The sequence below is a fragment of the Dufourea novaeangliae genome, unplaced genomic scaffold (genome assembly GCF_001272555.1).
Source record: "Dufourea novaeangliae isolate 0120121106 unplaced genomic scaffold, ASM127255v1 scaffold306, whole genome shotgun sequence".
Taxonomy (NCBI): domain Eukaryota; kingdom Metazoa; phylum Arthropoda; class Insecta; order Hymenoptera; family Halictidae; genus Dufourea; species Dufourea novaeangliae.
This window is the reverse complement of record NW_015374178.1, coordinates 260,663-278,424: the sequence shown is the minus strand read 5'-3', so window position 1 is coordinate 278,424 and position 17,762 is coordinate 260,663. Positions and strand designations below refer to the sequence as shown.

The following is a 17,762-nucleotide window of genomic DNA, read 5'->3' as shown; positions in this document are numbered from 1 at the left end:
CACCGTCGAAAACAGTTCCACGTGAAGCCTGAGAGCTGGAAGGTGGTTATGTAGAACTGGTCGCCATGGTGGAACTGCTGTGCAGCAACTCCTTGAGCCCAGGAACTTAATATATAGAAAGACGATCCGTTAGCACCTCTGATCCACGAGGAATCAGGCAGGGATTGGGAGGAGCAGAAAAACAGCTTGGGGTTAACCGAAGACGACTATTTCCTCGATCAGAGAGAGTGCTGAACCGAGTTCTGAACGTCTGAAAGAGGATCAACGTGGGGTGCCGCCATGTAGAGGCACAGGAGGAAGGAGAAGCTTCTTCCTCCCGGCAACCCCCAGCCAGTGTCGAGTAATGCTGAAGCACATCCTGACGGGGCAACCGTCGTCAGCGGGCTCCAGGCATCACCACAATGACTATCAGGCGAGCTCGGGCTCGTTGCACGGCGGACATCATCACCACCTTCACTCGGGCAGCCATCATCAGGATCAGCAGCCGCAGCCGCAGCATCACCACTACAACCAAAGTGGGACGGTACGAGCGGGAAACGGTGGACGCGGTGGCGTCGACGTCTACGACTCGGTCCTGCATTCGTCGCAGCAACAGAGGCCTGGGAACGTTCATCAGGCGGCAACCACACCGTCATCCACGCACAGACACCCGCTGAACCATTCCCAGCTGAGCGTGAACAATCTGTCCCAACGGCTGAATCATAACCACGCGTTGAACTTGTCTACCCTGTCCACGTCGAAGCATTCGGTGAACAGCGTCAGTCCTGTCGCTGGCAATAACAATAACAACAACAACAACAATAATAACAATGTGTCGACATTGGGGCACACAGTGATCGCCCAGGTCCCGTTGCATCAAGACACCAGGCCGAAAGTGAACGGTGGTTTCGATATCTCCAGATTGTCCAGGCTACCCAGCCAAACGACACCTTCCCCGGCACCTGTTCTTCAAGCTGCGGCCGCAGGTGGACAGTTTACCGGCGGCGGTTCCACCGCGTTCCCCTTGAACGCTTCCTGGTCCTCGTCCCTCTCGAGGAACCACAAGGACCAAGAGGCAGGCGCCAAAGAGACCCTCACCAGTCTCGGGCTTCTCTGTCTAGTGTCTCTTCTGTTGGCGCTGCTCTCGTTGATCTTCCTGCTGAAGATCTCCCCGTTAACGGTGACGCCCAGCAGCCTGATCAGCCCCGAGGAGTACACGATCGTGTACGACGTGACGCTGGCGCTGTGCGCCCTTGCTCTGTCGCTGAACCTTTGTTGCCTGCTCGTATGCGCTATACAGTTCCTCTTCGCCGTGAGGCTCGTCAAGACTTCGTACCAGGGACACTGGTGAGTAGCTATCCCGTCTTGAAACTTTTTGGTATTCCACTTGATGTTCACGTGTTTCGGACGGTCAACTGGGACCTCGACGACTTACATAGATTGTAAACATAAAAGTATGGGACATAGGAATACAGGATATAGGAATACGGGACATAGGAGTATGGGACATTTGGGAATAGGACATTGGGGTATAATATATTAGTGTAAAGGACATAGGAGAGTCATTATGTGATAATGACAGTGAGACGTTTCGAGTAGAACGACAAAATACAACTACCAGGAAGAGATATACTGTTCCAGTGATAATTAAAATTAAGAATAACGTTTGACGATCGTCCGAGAAGCTCTGGATGGGTAGCAAAAACGGTATTTCTTCGAGCTCGATCCCCCGTTTAACGAGCGCCTTATTGATTATGTCATATCGGTATTCGGTGGGCGTCGGGGGTAGGGGGAACCTTGTTGCCCATCTGACGAGCAACCGACCAAAATGGGAGAGAGCCGCGCGTATGGCGAGAAGGGACCGGTACACCCGGTCCCCAGGACGCGACATTGACACGCTGGAATCCAGTTCAATTATTTTTCAGTTCTAATGGGACCGCCGGCAACTAAGATCCGTAATTAATTAACGCAATAAGAAGAGACGTATACGGGGGACCCCGCGGTCTTCCTCTTCCCCCCTTCAGATAATGCTACCCGCGACCTCTCGGCCGCGATGGGTCGTTACAGAATCCTTTAACGCGGCCCGTTAACTTTTTTATCGAAGCAACTTTACCGGGATGCACTCGCGTGACTCGCAGGTGGATGCACCTTTGGGTGCACGGTTTTGTACTCGAGCATCCGTTGTATGTACTCGAACACGCGTATATGCTGTCTCTGGGATTCCGTACCTTTCTTCTTCGTGATTGTTTCTTTTACTCAGGGATCGTTTAATCCTTTTTAAAATTCAGTTAATACGACGATATACGTTTATCTAGAGTTTCTGTAATTACACACGTGCCAGTTGATTTTCAGGGGATCCTCAAGTCTCCTAACTCGGTCGTAGGAAAAGTCGCAATAACATTAAGCGAACCAAGAAAACAATTTATTCGATGGTATGCCTCTTCCTCAATTGGACACACTCCGTTAGGAGACGACAAAACAGTTCCGTTGTGGGAACGATCACCGCCCTTTTCCGTCTTTTCTCTCCCTTTGAACAATGGATCGACTTAACTGATAGCCGGGGCTATCGATCGTACCGCGACAGTTATTTTTAACCGCTGTTATCACGGGGCGCCTAACGTTCACCAGCTGCCTTACAAAACGCTCTCGCCACATACCTGACCCGAAGAGATACTCCGCGGACGATTAAAATTGCAGCCTCGCGTTCTCGCTATCACGATTCCCCTGGTTCTCCAGCGTCGACTCGCTCGGGGCTCTCTAGACAATCCAAGAATCCGCTGGATCTTTCGATTGGAATTCTTTTGTCGACCTGTGTAACGTCGATTGCACTAAGGCAGAGATGAATGAACGGGGACCTACTGCTTTCTGATCTTTCACCCTCGGGATCCGTGAAATTTCCCAGATAAACGTTGGAAATGAAAATCATGTACGGTGGCTAACGGGGACGGTGTAAAAAAAAGAAAGGAGATAGGGATGGGCTATCCGTTGCACCGGAGATAACCGAGAGTCAGAGATGCGCCATTAGCTTCGGTCGAACGTTCCATCCTCGGATGAAAGTGCGATCCGTGAGAAGACATGTTTCTGCAAACAGCCTAAAACGACACGGAAATGTTTGTTCGATAAATACAGGTCGGAACGAATGCAGGGATTGGGGAAACTTGGGAGACGATAAGGTACACGATAACGATCGGATTATGGAGTGTTGAAACGGAGCAGCACGCGATAAGACCCCCGAAGTCACTTCCCTACAAACCAAAAAGGTTAAGCTTCTGAGTCCACAGTAGGTGAAACTGAATAAAGAAGGTGGTTCCTTCTTGTTATCGGTCTGCGAATCTTCATGAAATTGAAATTTTTATACAGTAGCAATTCAAACTGTGATTGCTTGCTCCATTTTTTTTTAGAAATGAGCAAATTCGTGTGCTCGAAAGTACGCGTGAAGGGGAAGTGCCTTGCGTGGCAATATGTTCAGTGGCAATATAGTTAGAGTCCACTGTATCTCGTTAACAAAGCCTCGGAGAACTTTTCCGCTAAGGAAAAAGTTGTTCCAAATCACCCCAGGAAGCATCCTTTCAAGGATTTACAACTATTTTGGGACACCCTTTATAGATTGTCGTTGCTGTCAGTGTATTCCATATGCATAAAAACGGGTCACACGCGCGGAGGTCACCGGTGAAACACAGGACGTGGATTTTTACGTTTCTTCTTCTTCTTCGCTGCTGCCGTTGCCGCGTGAGAAGAAACCCTAGACAGACATGGCGCGCGGGCTGATATATCGCGGCGGGATACGAGACACCCAGTCGTTTCAGCGCGCGGATAGGGCACGCATGGATGACTGGGAACTCTCATTCCGGCGCGAGGATAATCTTGATTGAGGACGTCGGCAACGATGCGAGATTATATAAATTAATGGTAATCGTCCCTCCGAGAGAGCCTACCCGGCCGCCCGCGCTTCTCCTCCTACACGATTTATTTTTCTGGCTACCTGGAGGACGCGATTGCGTCAGGTGACCCACAAATGATAAGCCGCGATAAAGTTCCGAGACGTTACTGTACCCTTACGAGCAAACTCGGCTTCCGCTAGGAGAAAAAGTGGCGAAGGGGAAGGGCCCAGCATTTGATAAATTAGTAAATAAATCAATTGAAATATCAAGTACTGAAATAAATGTTAAATCGAATGTTAATTTCGCATAAATTTCAATAATTCCCTATACCATGTGGTAGGAGCATAGTGGGAGGCCCTTTCCCTGTGCCACTATTTTCGAGTAGAAGCTGGAGAGAATTTGGTGTACAGTTATCGGCCAAAACTATGGGTGTAGAGATCGTTGTTTATTATTTATGAGACGATTCACGGGGGTAGATCCATAAATTGTTTAATTACAATCGAATTACAGACGAGTGGCGTCAATATCAGTACACTTTCTACGAACGATACACGTTTGTGATCTACATTTGGAGACATTCCCGAACCCCCTCTTCAACCCTTCACGATCGCCACCACTACTCGACGTCGCGATAGAATCGAAGTCGTGTATGTTTACTTGGGGGCGTGTATCCGGCGAGAAGCCACGCGCTTCGATCGATTCGATCGCGTCCCCGTTCCAATTTCCGCGTCGGAAGCGGTGGTCGCATCGGTTTCCAACAGATTCGCTATAGACTATGGACAGAAAACTAGCATGGCAGCCGGAAGTTGACCGTGGATAGAATCAACGCTGCGGAAATAAGGGGACATAAAATTCTCGCTGGAACGAATTGTCATAGGAATTTCAATTTGATCCGCTGAATCCACTGAAATCTACTGATACCACTAAAGCCACTGAACATTGAATCCTTGGATAAAGACAAATCGATCAATCCGTTCAAGTGAAGAATGTCCCTGAATCGTTATTATTATCGTTTTCGTGTAACCGTTTACGTGTTCCGTCTTCATCGTACGCGCGAATCGTATTGTAGAAATCCAGTATCCCGTGTCGTACACTAATAATTACTGCCGTAGTCAAGAAATTATTATGCTGTCGAACGTGTGCCTGCTCCGCCTGGATTACGTAACGTCGCGACTGGTTTCATTGCGAATCGCTATAAATTAACTGCGCGCGAAAGTGACTTGGCCCGATACTTGTCGTTTATTATTTATGAGACGATTCACGGTGGTAGACCCATAAATTATTTAATTACAGTCGAATTACAGAAGAGTGGGCGTCAATATCAATAAACTTTCTACGAACGATACACGTTTTTGATACACGTATATACCGGGACATTCTTGACCCCCCCCCCCCCCCCCCCCCCCCCCTCCACCCCCCATGATCGCCGTAGGGTCATTCCATGCGAAATTGGACACTTTTTGGAGTAACATTTCGGATTTTGTTGAAACTTGGATATATTATAGTCTTCAGTAATATCATAAACGTATTACGAAGAATTTAAAAAAATATTTAAATTTGCTGATTTTACACCTAATTGAAATATAGTGTCAACCTTCTTTCAATAAATCATAACTGTTGAGGTAAAATAACAAATTTAAACAATTTTCAAAAATTCTTCAACATATGTATATATGTATATATCAGTAAAGACTACAACATATCAAAGTTTCAACAAAATCCGTAATGTTACTTCGAAAAGTATCCGATTTCTCGTGGAATGACCGCATATAATTATAAATGTAACACGACATTGGAATTGATCGAACGAATAAATCTTCCCCGTGTCTTAATGACCCGTAGAGAATCCACCGTACACGATGGAAACGTTTCGGCTCCGGAGTCCGTGTAGTTTCGAATGTAAACGCAACAGTCGGGCACATGGCCGGTACGAGAATAGCATCGCGGATCGGGATTTCCACGGTGAGGATCGTAAACGGTTACTGGATGATGGATCATACACGTTGATCGCACAGGCTACCGTTGATGATGAATCGTATCCGAGTGAAACTCTGCGTCGATGTCTTCCAACAACTTCTGCGATCGCGTTTTCGAGTAAAAGGTGCTAACCAAAAACTTTTAAACTATGTCTATACCTTTGGACCAGAGAAATTTGGGATGAACAAAGCGTAAAAACTAAATTTTAAGTTTCCCCTATGTTACTATTTACTTTATTACATCATATTTCATGATCATACCTTAGTTACAAAGGGCGCTCAAAGTTTTGAAAATACTGTGTGGACTAGTGATGGGCGATACAGTCCCGATATTTTGTATCGACAGTTAACCTATAAATAATATCGTAATTTCGATAAAATCACTGCATTGAGTTCAGAATAAAATTGAGAACTTGTTGCAACTGATGACAATTTGATCCTTTACTATATTTCACAGAGCCCTATAGATTCTTAAATCCACAGTCTACAGACATAAAGTTCCATTCTCAAGAAAACGGAAAAGGTATACAATGTTCACGACTGAACCGAAGGAACCAACCGACCAAGAACACCCGTTCCCACAGCTTCGTCAAAAGCGTCCAAGAGACAAAGGGGAGCTCCGTAGACCGTGGGCGCCCCCGAAACTTTCCTCGGCGTTTCGGCATTAAACACGGTAGGCAAGTGGTATACGGAAAGAACGAAGGGGAGGTTTAATGACTCCGAAAAACGAAGGGTGGTGGTGACGGTGGATCGCCGTGTTGTTCGCAAGGGACGACACAAACCGTTACGGAACGGCCTGCCGTCGAGCTGCACCTGTTCCATCGGGGGACCGGTGTATCCAAGAAAGCATTGTACGTTTTACGAGACCTCGACACCGTGACCACCATCGTTCCCTCTCTTCCTCGACACTTGCCACGCCGGCCCTTTCATCCACCGAACGGGGCCCCACCGATCGTCGGTTAATTCTTGACCCCAAGAAGGGGGGCACACCACCCAGTCCAGCTATCCCATCCTCCTGGAGCGCGAAGTATAGTCCGATCGTAAAGTCGACGTTTTACTGACTTAATCGCGTGTACACGGCTGTCAAGGGCCATCCCGTTCCCGTAAACTAGCTACCCCCTTAACAGACATCTTGCCCGATATTCGAACTGTATCGTGGTTAATACTTCTAACCAGATTCTTGGAAGGAACTGTCTGGTTTATGGGATAAACATCCTCCCTCATTCTCGGCTGACGATCACTTGTGGAGTGGAGGCTTAACCGTTGTGTGGGCAACCAAAATATTCACGGTTATTAAGCAATCTGAATGGACAAAATACATAGATAATTTTACTTTCATACTTTTCTGAAATTCTTAGTTTTTCCTGCCTATAATACACCAAGTGCTGTTTTAAACGGGAACATAAAAAATTGTGAAAGGAAATTTAGAAATTGGTACTTGGGTACCCGGTTGCCTACACAAGGGTTAAAGTGGGTTAGTGTTATACATAATACTATGTATATTACATGTATATGTACAGTTAGAGCGAAAACTGACAATAAGTACACACCTTACAAAGGTGTGAGACAATTGTAAGATCGTGGCAGTAATACAGTTGAGTGCCCAGGGGCCCGGGTCAGAGATATGCAGAGGGGAACTAAAACGTCAGAAAGGATTAAGACATTGTAACGAAGAGAGGTTAGAGAATTAACGCGCGTGTGCAGGGTTATCTGATCGTCGAATTTCAGAGCGATGGCGTGTCTGTATATGGATTGGAGGCGACTGGAAAGGGTGGCGAGCCGCGAGCGCGCAGATCTAACTCCGGAGATTTTATCTGTCATTAAAAAGTCCGCCGAGAAACTGTGGTGCTCGTTCGTTTTTCATCGACGTACCCCGTGGTTTAACGTTACCACACGCGTGTCTGGTTTCTGTTGCCCGGGCATGTTTCGTGCGTCGGGGACCAGAGGCAGACGCGTGATCCACGTCGACTTCCATCTTCGTTCCTCGAGCACCACTTGGCATTCCACGGCTTCGAATTCGCCGTCTGGAGTCTCTCTCTCTTTTTTTTTCTCCCATTCTTTTCTCTTTTACTCGATCGTTTCGACACAAGGAAACGGAATGAATAGGATGGAAGATCCTCTAATATCCGGTTCTAGAAGGGGCTAGGTAGATCGACAGATTCGACACATTGTAATTTATTTGTCGATTGATTTCCCGACCGAACGACTCGGTGAACTTCATCTGCATAATCTGACGATTATCGTCTACGGTGTTCGTGGATCGTTCGGTCGACATGGTTCAGACCGTTTGGAAACTGATGCGACTGAGAGTCATTTGGTCGGAGCGTACCTTCTTCTTGAGGGCACACTACTGCTTATATGTATTAGGACACCTGGTCCGTGTGAAGAAAATATGTTTCCTAAGAATTAAGTATAGCATAAACATTGAGCTGTAATCTTTAGATAACCAAACCCCACCTCAGCATTACGTAATTTTACATGATTAAGGGCTTGAAGAGTGTAAAAGTAAATTGAACTAATAACATACTTTGATATTTTAAAAAATTTTAATACGAATTACCAGACTGCAGAATTTTATGCAAAATTTACATTTTATAAAGTAATTCCTAAAGACCAGAACAAAGGTTAAGAATTTCTTTGTTCCTTTATGGATCTTATTCGTCTAAGAATAAAACAGAAAACTTGTATCTGATGAAAGTTTTATCTTTTATTGTATTTCACAGAACCCTACAGGCTACGAATGCATAAAATCCACAGTCTACGGATTACTTTCCGAGATCCTTGAATATTATATCAAGTACGTAAATGCTGTCAGCTTTCGATAATAATATAGAATCTTAGTAATATCGAAGGATACGAAGTAAAGGCATTCTGTGATACCGAACGGAATCCCTTTTTATGAGTCGTAACTTTTGCAACAACCGGATATTAGGTCTGTCAGCGTGTTTTATCGTTTTCTGAGTCCCCTTAGCGCGTTCCCAATCGGTGACTAAGATTGTTCTGGTTCTTTTCAGTATTACTTATTCCGCCGACAAATATATGATTATCGTTACCGTTGACGAGAAAAATCCGCTAAACAATTGAATATCCGAGTTGTTTTTCCCCGTGGCCGATCGTGGGCATCTCGTTTCATACGATTCTACGTTGGGTGGCGTTTGGGCGTAGCTCCGTGGGCTTGTCGCTCTCGAGTGGCGAACCATTTCGCAAGAGATCGCTTGCATTTCCTCCAGTGCGCACGGCGACGAATAAAACGCATGGTTACAATGATGTTGGATCTTATCCTATATCCTATGAATTCGTCCCCTAAACTTTATAATGAATTAGGGTAAAGTTACTGTGCCCAATAAGACGAAATTCAAAGTTTTCGACAAAATTTAAACAATAAAATAATCCTTCGAAAGGGGGGGGGGGATAAACTGGAGTATAATAACATTTCGAAGAGTATGAAACGAAATAATTGAACGGAATCGGTGTACGTACAAGCGACAAGAATCATTAGCGCACTCTGCGTGGAAATGCATGTTCACGGATGAAGGATTTCGGTCATTATCACCGAAACCGTTCGAAACAGGGATAATGAACCTCGCGGACGCATTAATTCCTCCGTTCTCCTATCCCTGTGGAGTAAATTGGTACGTGTTCCCCGGAAACGCAGGCAGCTAAGTTACCCGCGAGCGCGTGATTTTCCGCATATCCGTCGAAAGCAACCGCGCCGGCGGTCAGTGACTCTGCGGCAAGCAGTCGTACGCGTTCGTCGGGGTCAATTAATGGTGCACCCTGGCCATAAACGTGGACACAGTGCTTTAAGGGTATTTTCGTTCTTCGTGGACTTGTGGCTCGATGCTTCCAAGGATTTCGTCTGCTCGTTCAATCCCCTTTGGGTTTCTTGAACGCTTCCCCTTCCGTGAAGTCTCTTCGGTCGCGTTGTCCCTGTTTTATGGATGGAAGATTATTCCGTAATTTCGAATGGAACAAAGTTCTACGATTACGGTGTCGATCGCTGGGATATTCTCGACAATGCCTATCGATAGCGTAATTGATAGAGAGATTAAGGATTGGAGGTCGAGATTACAGGATTAAGGATCATTTCACACTTTTCAAGCTGAATGTCGCAAGGTTCTGTTAGTAAAACAAGGATTGAAGTTGGTGAAATTGTCTCAAAGTACATACAGGGTGAATCAGTAGGAACTATCTAAAATAACTTATTACCTATTAGTTGTATCCAAAAATGTTTTGATGAGTTACAGAGTAGTTTAAGGGATGCATCGAATGGATACAATTTGATTTCATTATATCTTATTTTCGTTTCGACTTATCTGACACAATCAGTAGATAACGAGTTATTATAGATAGTAGTTCCTATCGACTCACCCTGTATACACACCAGTTACGTTCTGGATAGCCTAGTGGACCGTTCAGAGGTAATGTTTCAGGTGATTAGTCATCGTCCAACCGCCCCAATTTACTTTTGGTGGTAAATATCACGGATGCCGCGCCACGAAATCCGATTCCTTTCGACTTCCCTCGAGAAAGAAAGAAAGAAAAAAAAAGAAGGAAGCCATGGGAATCGCGGCGCGTTCTTCTGGTCTCTCTCAATGGGGGCCCGGGCTCGTGAAAAAAAGAATTGCCCCGCGATGGATGAAGAGGCGCACGCTTGAACCGACGAGAGAGGAGAGAGCAGCAGCGGTTAACGTATGGCGTGCCCATCGGCCATTAAGATCGAGCCCAGCGATTTTAACAATAAATATTAGGCGGCGCTCTGGCTTGCATTTCGCGTGCAACTCTGCCACAAAATCTACCAGGAACATTCGTCCAATGTATTTGAAAAACGCGAAGCAAGTTCTTCGCGATTATTACACCGATGATTCGTTTCGTACAACCATCTACAGTAAATTCCCGATGAGTGTACGATAGATCTCACGCTAGACAACGAGTTTACGCGATCTTTAGGCAGCGGTAAAATCGATCCTCTCGGTCTGGTCGAGAAATATGGAAAGAGGATTTCCCAAATACCTTAAGATCACTTCGCCGATCTCTATCTTCATTCATCACCTCTGAACGGGAGACCCCATTTGACGGCGGACTGAATAGGCTCAGACGGTTTTGTCGGCCCCTGTGTGTCGTCGCGCGTACCAGCCTTGCAATCATGAATGGAGGAGAGGCTCGTACGAAATCAAAGGGCAAGGGACTCTTCCTGCTTGGCGAGATCAACGAGATCTGGCTGAATGGAGCCCAGGCCCTTGCTGGAGACTGAGCTGCTGCTAGTCACACCTTCCAACGGGGTGACAAATCGCCCGTGAGAGTCGTTTAGAGCACGGGGATTCAGTCAAATTGCCGTTCACTTAAGGCATTCTTGTATAGCGTGATAATTAGTTGAAGATTGTCAAATTGTTCGCCTATAGAAGGCTGTTAAACGCCCTGTAGACGATACCAATTGGTGTATAACTCTAGTTCTTAAGTGTTGTATCGCCATTAGTTTCTAAACTGAAAAACTGAGTTTAAAGTTTACGAAGTTTAGCGCATAGTGTATGGCAGAGATGGGCAAATTCATTATCTAAATAAAAAATTCTAATTCTCTTTCAACTAAATCAAAAGGAATTCAATTTAATTCTATTAATATTCTAATAAAAAATATTAAATATATAGGAAATATAAAAATAATAAATTTAATATTTTGCTGATACTTTATAAATATAATTAAAGAATATCTTTCAACCAATATCATTAAAGTAACAAATTATTAAAAATAAACTAACCTCATAAGAAATAGACTGAGCAACCAACCGAATTGAACCTAACATTGAATAATTAGAATTTGATGATCAACCACCTACAATTATATTAATAATGTAACGTAATGTTACATAACATTTTTCGTGCATAACAATTTGTCGTATAACACTGTTTTCCTATATAGTGTAGACGCAGCTTAAGACACACACTGTATACGTACTTGTGTTATTTGGCACGCGTTACATAAATTTCACCGGACGTTCCGACATTAGGTGACGTTTCTTGGGAAGACAGCGAAGAAGCGGAAAATAGACCGACGCCAGCTGGAAGACGGGGGCGAACACGGAAGATTAAATTTACGTGTTAGGGGGGGGGGGATTGCAGAAGGCCGACGGAGGAATTAGTCCTAGGATGATCTCACTGGGTACACGGCGCACTTGAAACGTATCCAAAGAGGTCGCCGACCTCGAAAACGACTGGTAGCAACGGCTTCGTGGGAGTTTCTCATTGCGGCTGGTTCCGATGAGGCCTTGTTTTAAAATCACCACGTACCCGAGAGATTCGTTCGTTCGTTTTTGCCCGTGAACACCGGCGGCAAGCTCGATCGGTAAACTCGTCAAAAATGCGAAAAGAATCGATGATGAAACGAGGTATAGAAGTAGAGTTTTTTCATCTTATGGGAATTGGTGGCCCGCCTAAACTGTAGTACCTTAAAAAGCCTGTGATTCTAGCGACCTCCACGTTATGAGAACGGTGAATTTGCGGTGGGTGGTAGCACTAAAATGGAAATGGGGCGACGCACAGTGGAACGAAACATTCAATTTCGTCTCTGAAACGGATTCAAAGAGATCGAATTTTGTTTCGATAGCTTGAACTAAAAAACGCCCAAAGAAATACCTTAGAGTGAATTAGAATTTATTCTTTGGTGAATAATCATCGATTTCCACCTGTGCGCGCACTGTCCTAATAAAGAATCAATAGAGCAATGTGTATACTTAACGGACTCGAATCAGCTGACTTCAGCGCACCAACGGTACAGCCCGCTTCGCATCACTTTCACTGACTTCATTGAAATGTTCTTCGTTTTGCGAATAAGCTCCAGCCGCGGCGGACATTATCCCACATTACACCACGAGCACCGAAGTTGCTCGAGCTAATTTGGTGCAATTCAGTCCGCGAACGATTCGTTGAAATCTCGTCCACGCGATCTTATGGGTGGGTTGATGATCGTGTGAAAAATACTGCTTCGTTATATTTTTATCTCTTATTATTCTCGACTTCACATAACGTGTATCTTTGCGGTAAATTGACTATCACTTGAAAGTCTAATTCTTTTCTGTTAATCCTCGTGCCACGGTTCAATAAACTATTGTATTACTGTTCCTTGAATAAAACCCACAAGATGACCTAAGTATGACCTTGAAAAATCTAAAGAAATATTTTTCACGGTGACATTCTATATAATAAATGATGATAAAAGTCTCCCTCCATTTGTGTCCTGTCCGTTCAGTAGTTATATCAAACGGCACTTATCGTGGGATCACCCTGTATAATCGTAATTTTCCTTACCCGATTATCTTGATCGGAAAGTATGTTATAATTTTTTAACGAGATCGTCGCAGCTTGTAAGAACGCGATTCATCGAGAAACATTACGGTGCCACGATGTTCTGGGGATATTTACGACGAGCGTGGAGCCATTTCAGGAAACGGTCCATCGTCTGGATAGATTAGTCGCGTCTAGGAAACATCCATCGTGTTCCCATCGCGACCGTAAATCTACCGGAGACGTTCGGATGGCGTTAACCGAATGGATCCACGATCGAGGAATCTGATGATAGAGGAAACCCTGCCGATCCTGGTCGATCTTGTGAAAGTAGCGCGTCGATTGTACGCGCCGGAACGGTACCAATTGTGGTGGAACCGTTTGTGGTCGGGCACCGTTTGCGGTCGAAAGGATCGTACAAAACGCCGTTCCTTTGTTAGTAACAATGGACCAGGAACGTGTGTTACTTTGAACAAACAGTGCTCTTCGAATTGGTGCACACAAAAATTGTGGTGTAATTTATGTACTTATCGTACTTGGTTATACACTATACTTACCTTTATGTTGTTTTTCTGTTTATTTATATTTATTTAGCGAAAGGGAATAATATTAAAGATTGGAGTCTTTTGTTCAGTGTTATCCAACGTCAACTTGCTAATAGTCGGTGATCAGAAAACCAAATATAGTAAATCCCCGATGAGTGTTCGAAGGCTTCTGGGCACTGAACATTAAATATTTCATAAACTGATGACAGACCTTGAAACAGAATTCTAAGCTTCAATGTTCTAAACTACATTAAAAAAAAAGAACACTCATCGAGGATTTACTGTAAGGAGTAGATTTGTTTCGTTGAATGGCATCTGAATCCTAAAATGTTCGTTTAAATATGGTCCTATGTATCCTATTTTTGCGATTGTAATGTTTTATGGTTGCATAGGCTATATGGCATCTGAAATCCCGTGGAACGTTTCTTTGAGTGATAACGTTTTCGGGACGCTGCTGGGACGAGAACTTGTTCCTCCCTACAGCAACTTCGTTCAATTATCGTGGAACCGCGAGATTCATCGTTTCGTCGATTTTTCTCTGTTTTAGGAGTAACAAGTACCTGCAAAAATCGTACATCAGCCGTGTCTGCGCTGTCGGAGGCTTTTTCATTAGCATTCCTGTTTTTTTGACTGGTAAGCATCGGTGTTCCAGGATATATTCTGCGTGTGCGCTTCTCGTTTGAATGAGAAGGGCCCAATGCAAGAGAGGAAGCTATACCTAAAAGTGTTGAAAAATAAAAATTGAATTGTTGTCCTTTAATGTATAACTACGTGACAAAATTTCTGTCTATACTATGATTGTACATAAAGGGCGAACCCAAACTGATGAGACAAGCCGCAATATACACATTCTTCATGCAAATACAAATCGAAAAGCCCTTTACCGTTTTGCAATATGAGGTTTCATTTCTGAGATATCAGCAGTTGAACGAACTCTAATCAGCTGAGCGGTTGGCGACACAAGAAGCTGAAACCAGTCAGCTGGGTTGCGCGTACGCGTGGCCAAACGTTCAGCTGATTGGAGTCCGTTCAACTGCTAATATCTCGGAAATATAGCCGCAATATACACATTCTTCATGCAAATACAAATCGAAAAGCCCTTTACCGTTTTGCAATATTAGGTTTCATTTCTGAGATATCAGCAGTTGAACGAACTCCAATCAGCTGAGCGGTTGGCGACACAAGAAGCAGAAACCAGTCAGCTGGGTTGCGCGTACGCGTGGCCAACCGTTCAGCTGATTGGAGTCCATTCAACTGCTAATATCTCGGAAATGGAGCTTCGGATTACAAAACGGTAAAGAACTTTTCGATTTGTATTTGTATGAGGAATATGTATATTGCGGCTTGTCCCATCATTTTGGGACATCGTGTATATACATAGTATAATATGATGTACACTACTTTCCATAAAAATTCTAATATCACATAAAGCTACACAGTTGTGATAGAGCTCCCTCTTGCACTGGATCCCCCTCGAATAAAACCACGCGTGTATTGTTAATCCCGAGAATGGAATGAATCGTGTGAACGATTAAATTAAAGTGAATTGATTTAAGACTGTTTAAGCTTGTCGGATAGTCATTTCATTCGAGTGACTTCAATACACGTCTTATCGCTCAAACCGAGATCAAGCGCCCAGTTCTTTTTGTTCCCTTATCAAGTTGTACTCATTGCAATGTGTTTGACGATCGTTCCAGGAATGATATTGTACACGTTCATCCAGTTTCATTCGACACCGGCCATCGTCACGTCGGTTTTCATAGGGCTCGGCATCGTGTTCTGTGGCTGCGCGATGGTCCATAACGTCTTCGTGTGGCAGAGGGTAAGAATTTCCCCTTTCTAATCCCAAAAATATGTATCCTACGCGATATCCTTATTCTTTCGGGCTAACTCATCAGTTACTTAGGTATCCCCAGAGCTTTAAGTAGTGTTATCGTTCCCCGATTATCACACAACCACCGTCGTGTTCCTCTAACCACGAGGGATCGCGAAACAGCTCATCCTCTTTCTCGGCTTCGGTTACGCAATAGCTAGCGAGCACGAGAGACACGCAACTGGTCGGGGAGGTACACGTTAAAAGGCTCGATTAAGTCGTTTACGTGAACGGCATCGAGCCCACACGCGCTGCTGGGTGGTGGTATTCCCATCGATATCGCGTTTACCGTAAGCACCTTTTAATTCCCATCACGAGAGTCCACGGGAACGACCCCGTTAGCCTACACCCGACCTAGTAGCGAGACCTGATCGTCGCGAACTAAACACTCGGTGGTGACCTAACCTCACTAATTCCCCGTTTCCAGGAGAAGACGAACGCTGTGAAAGCGTTGGCGCGGGAACAATGCGAGGCGGCTGTCCAATTGCAGAGGCAGCAACAGCTACAGCAACATCAGAACAACCCGTCCCATCTGCAGCATCATCATCAACAACAACAGCTGCATCGAGCTTCGTTACCGACGCCACACGCTGGCTGCGCCGCCGCTAAACTCGGTGGCCCTCTGGCCAGCCAAATGAACAACAGCCACACCGCGGCGGTTGCGCACGGTCGAGCGGCCCAGTATCAACACTACCATCACCATCATCATCATCGACACGTGTCGATGTCACCGCCCCTGTTGCTCTCGTCCCCGGCACCGATGACGGCGACGCACAATCATTTGAACACCAGCAGCAACAACCATCATCGAAACATTGTCACCCCGCCTGACACACCGGGTGACAGGTCGCCGCCGAGTCCTGGGAACAAGCTGAACAGATCACAGCATCTGCCCCGTGAGGCAAGCGGCAGCGTCAGCCCGGGACTTCCGGCGGCCACCTTGGACCTCAGTAGTGCCGCGACCACGAACAGTCCCCATGAACTCTCCACTTTGGTCTAAGAATATATGGGCCTTGGTAGAGCGAGATACATCGAGTAATATTCGGAGGGTGTTTTCTTTTTTTTTTTTTGTTTTAATTTGTTTTAATTTGTTTTAAGAGACAACTGGTTAAGCAACCCCAGATCCACACACACCTTGATACGTTTAAGGCCCATTTGTACACATCCGGGCGATCGGGCTTTGTCGGTGCCACGGATGGCGACGGTGAATAAACTGCTCGTATCAAGATATATGTGTATAAATGGGCCTTTATTCTTCCGGCACCGCCCGTGACTTGTTCGTCAACGCAAGCTTTCCATTTTTTGGTCCAAGTCTATGGAGAGGGATCTTGACAGATATATGGAGTATATAATGTTCGTGGGATATTTTCGTATTTGGAGCTTATTATCTGTACTCTTCGTATCCTTTGGTCCCGTTGAATCGGTATTATCGAACATCTACAAAGTGCCTTTTCCGTTAGGAATCCTAATGTTTACATCGACATTTGAACAAGTGACCTTTTTGAAGAAGAAATTGATTAAACATCGATTGCACGTTCGGAACAGATGTGGTAAAGAGTGTCGTACAAGCAACGAGCTTATATTCTAAAGTCATACGGTGAATAATCGGTTGCTAATAAGCGGTCACGTTTGAGACTATTAGTAAGAAAGGGGGAGGTAATGTAAAAGTATTGTAGTTCGTCAGAAACATTGACCGGAAACGAAATGATCAAGTTGACGGTGTGTACGTATCGAAAATAAGGATAGCCCAACAAATTAGAATAGATCGTCATTTTCATAATTTCAAACTATTCTGTGAACCTTTTTTTTTTTTCGAACAAACTTGTTCGAAGCATGGTGAATGAACAAATTTCGAATCAAATCGGTGTGGTTGGTCGACGAGGAAAACAGGAGGAGAGGTCAAAGTTCTACGTTACAGGAATCTACTCTAACTTGTTGGGATACCGTTTCTACCCGCATGGATCTTGCCATTTGTTTATTATTATTATTATGATTAATCATACGAAACCTCTAGTCCTAGATTACTTTCGTTTTCACGAAAGAATAAGAGTTTCTGATTTTTGACTATCGCGCGATCATGCGATTACAAGTTCTCCGTAACGTATCCGTAGGTTCGTGGGGTTCAAATCTCGACGTGATGGGGGATTTAATGGGTATTCTTAATGTTCGGTGGCATTTGTGATCCTAGGCAACGTTTAAAGACATTCATTTTTACAGTACTTGTATCGCA

The 17,762-nt window shown here is 44.8% G+C and overlaps 1 protein-coding gene across 1 annotated transcript; it reads left to right on the top strand.

Moving 5' to 3' along the window:
* The first annotated feature begins 296 nt into the window (after nt 1-296).
* On the top strand, nt 297-16,581 carry LOC107192107. Its single transcript, XM_015581303.1, has 4 exons — nt 297-1,326; nt 14,207-14,292; nt 15,357-15,481; nt 15,960-16,581. The coding sequence occupies exons 1-4, from the start codon at nt 344-346 to the stop codon at nt 16,530-16,532; spliced, it is 1,767 nt and encodes a 588-aa protein (XP_015436789.1). The 5' UTR covers nt 297-343; the 3' UTR covers nt 16,533-16,581.
* The last annotated feature ends 1,181 nt before the right edge of the window (nt 16,582-17,762 follow it).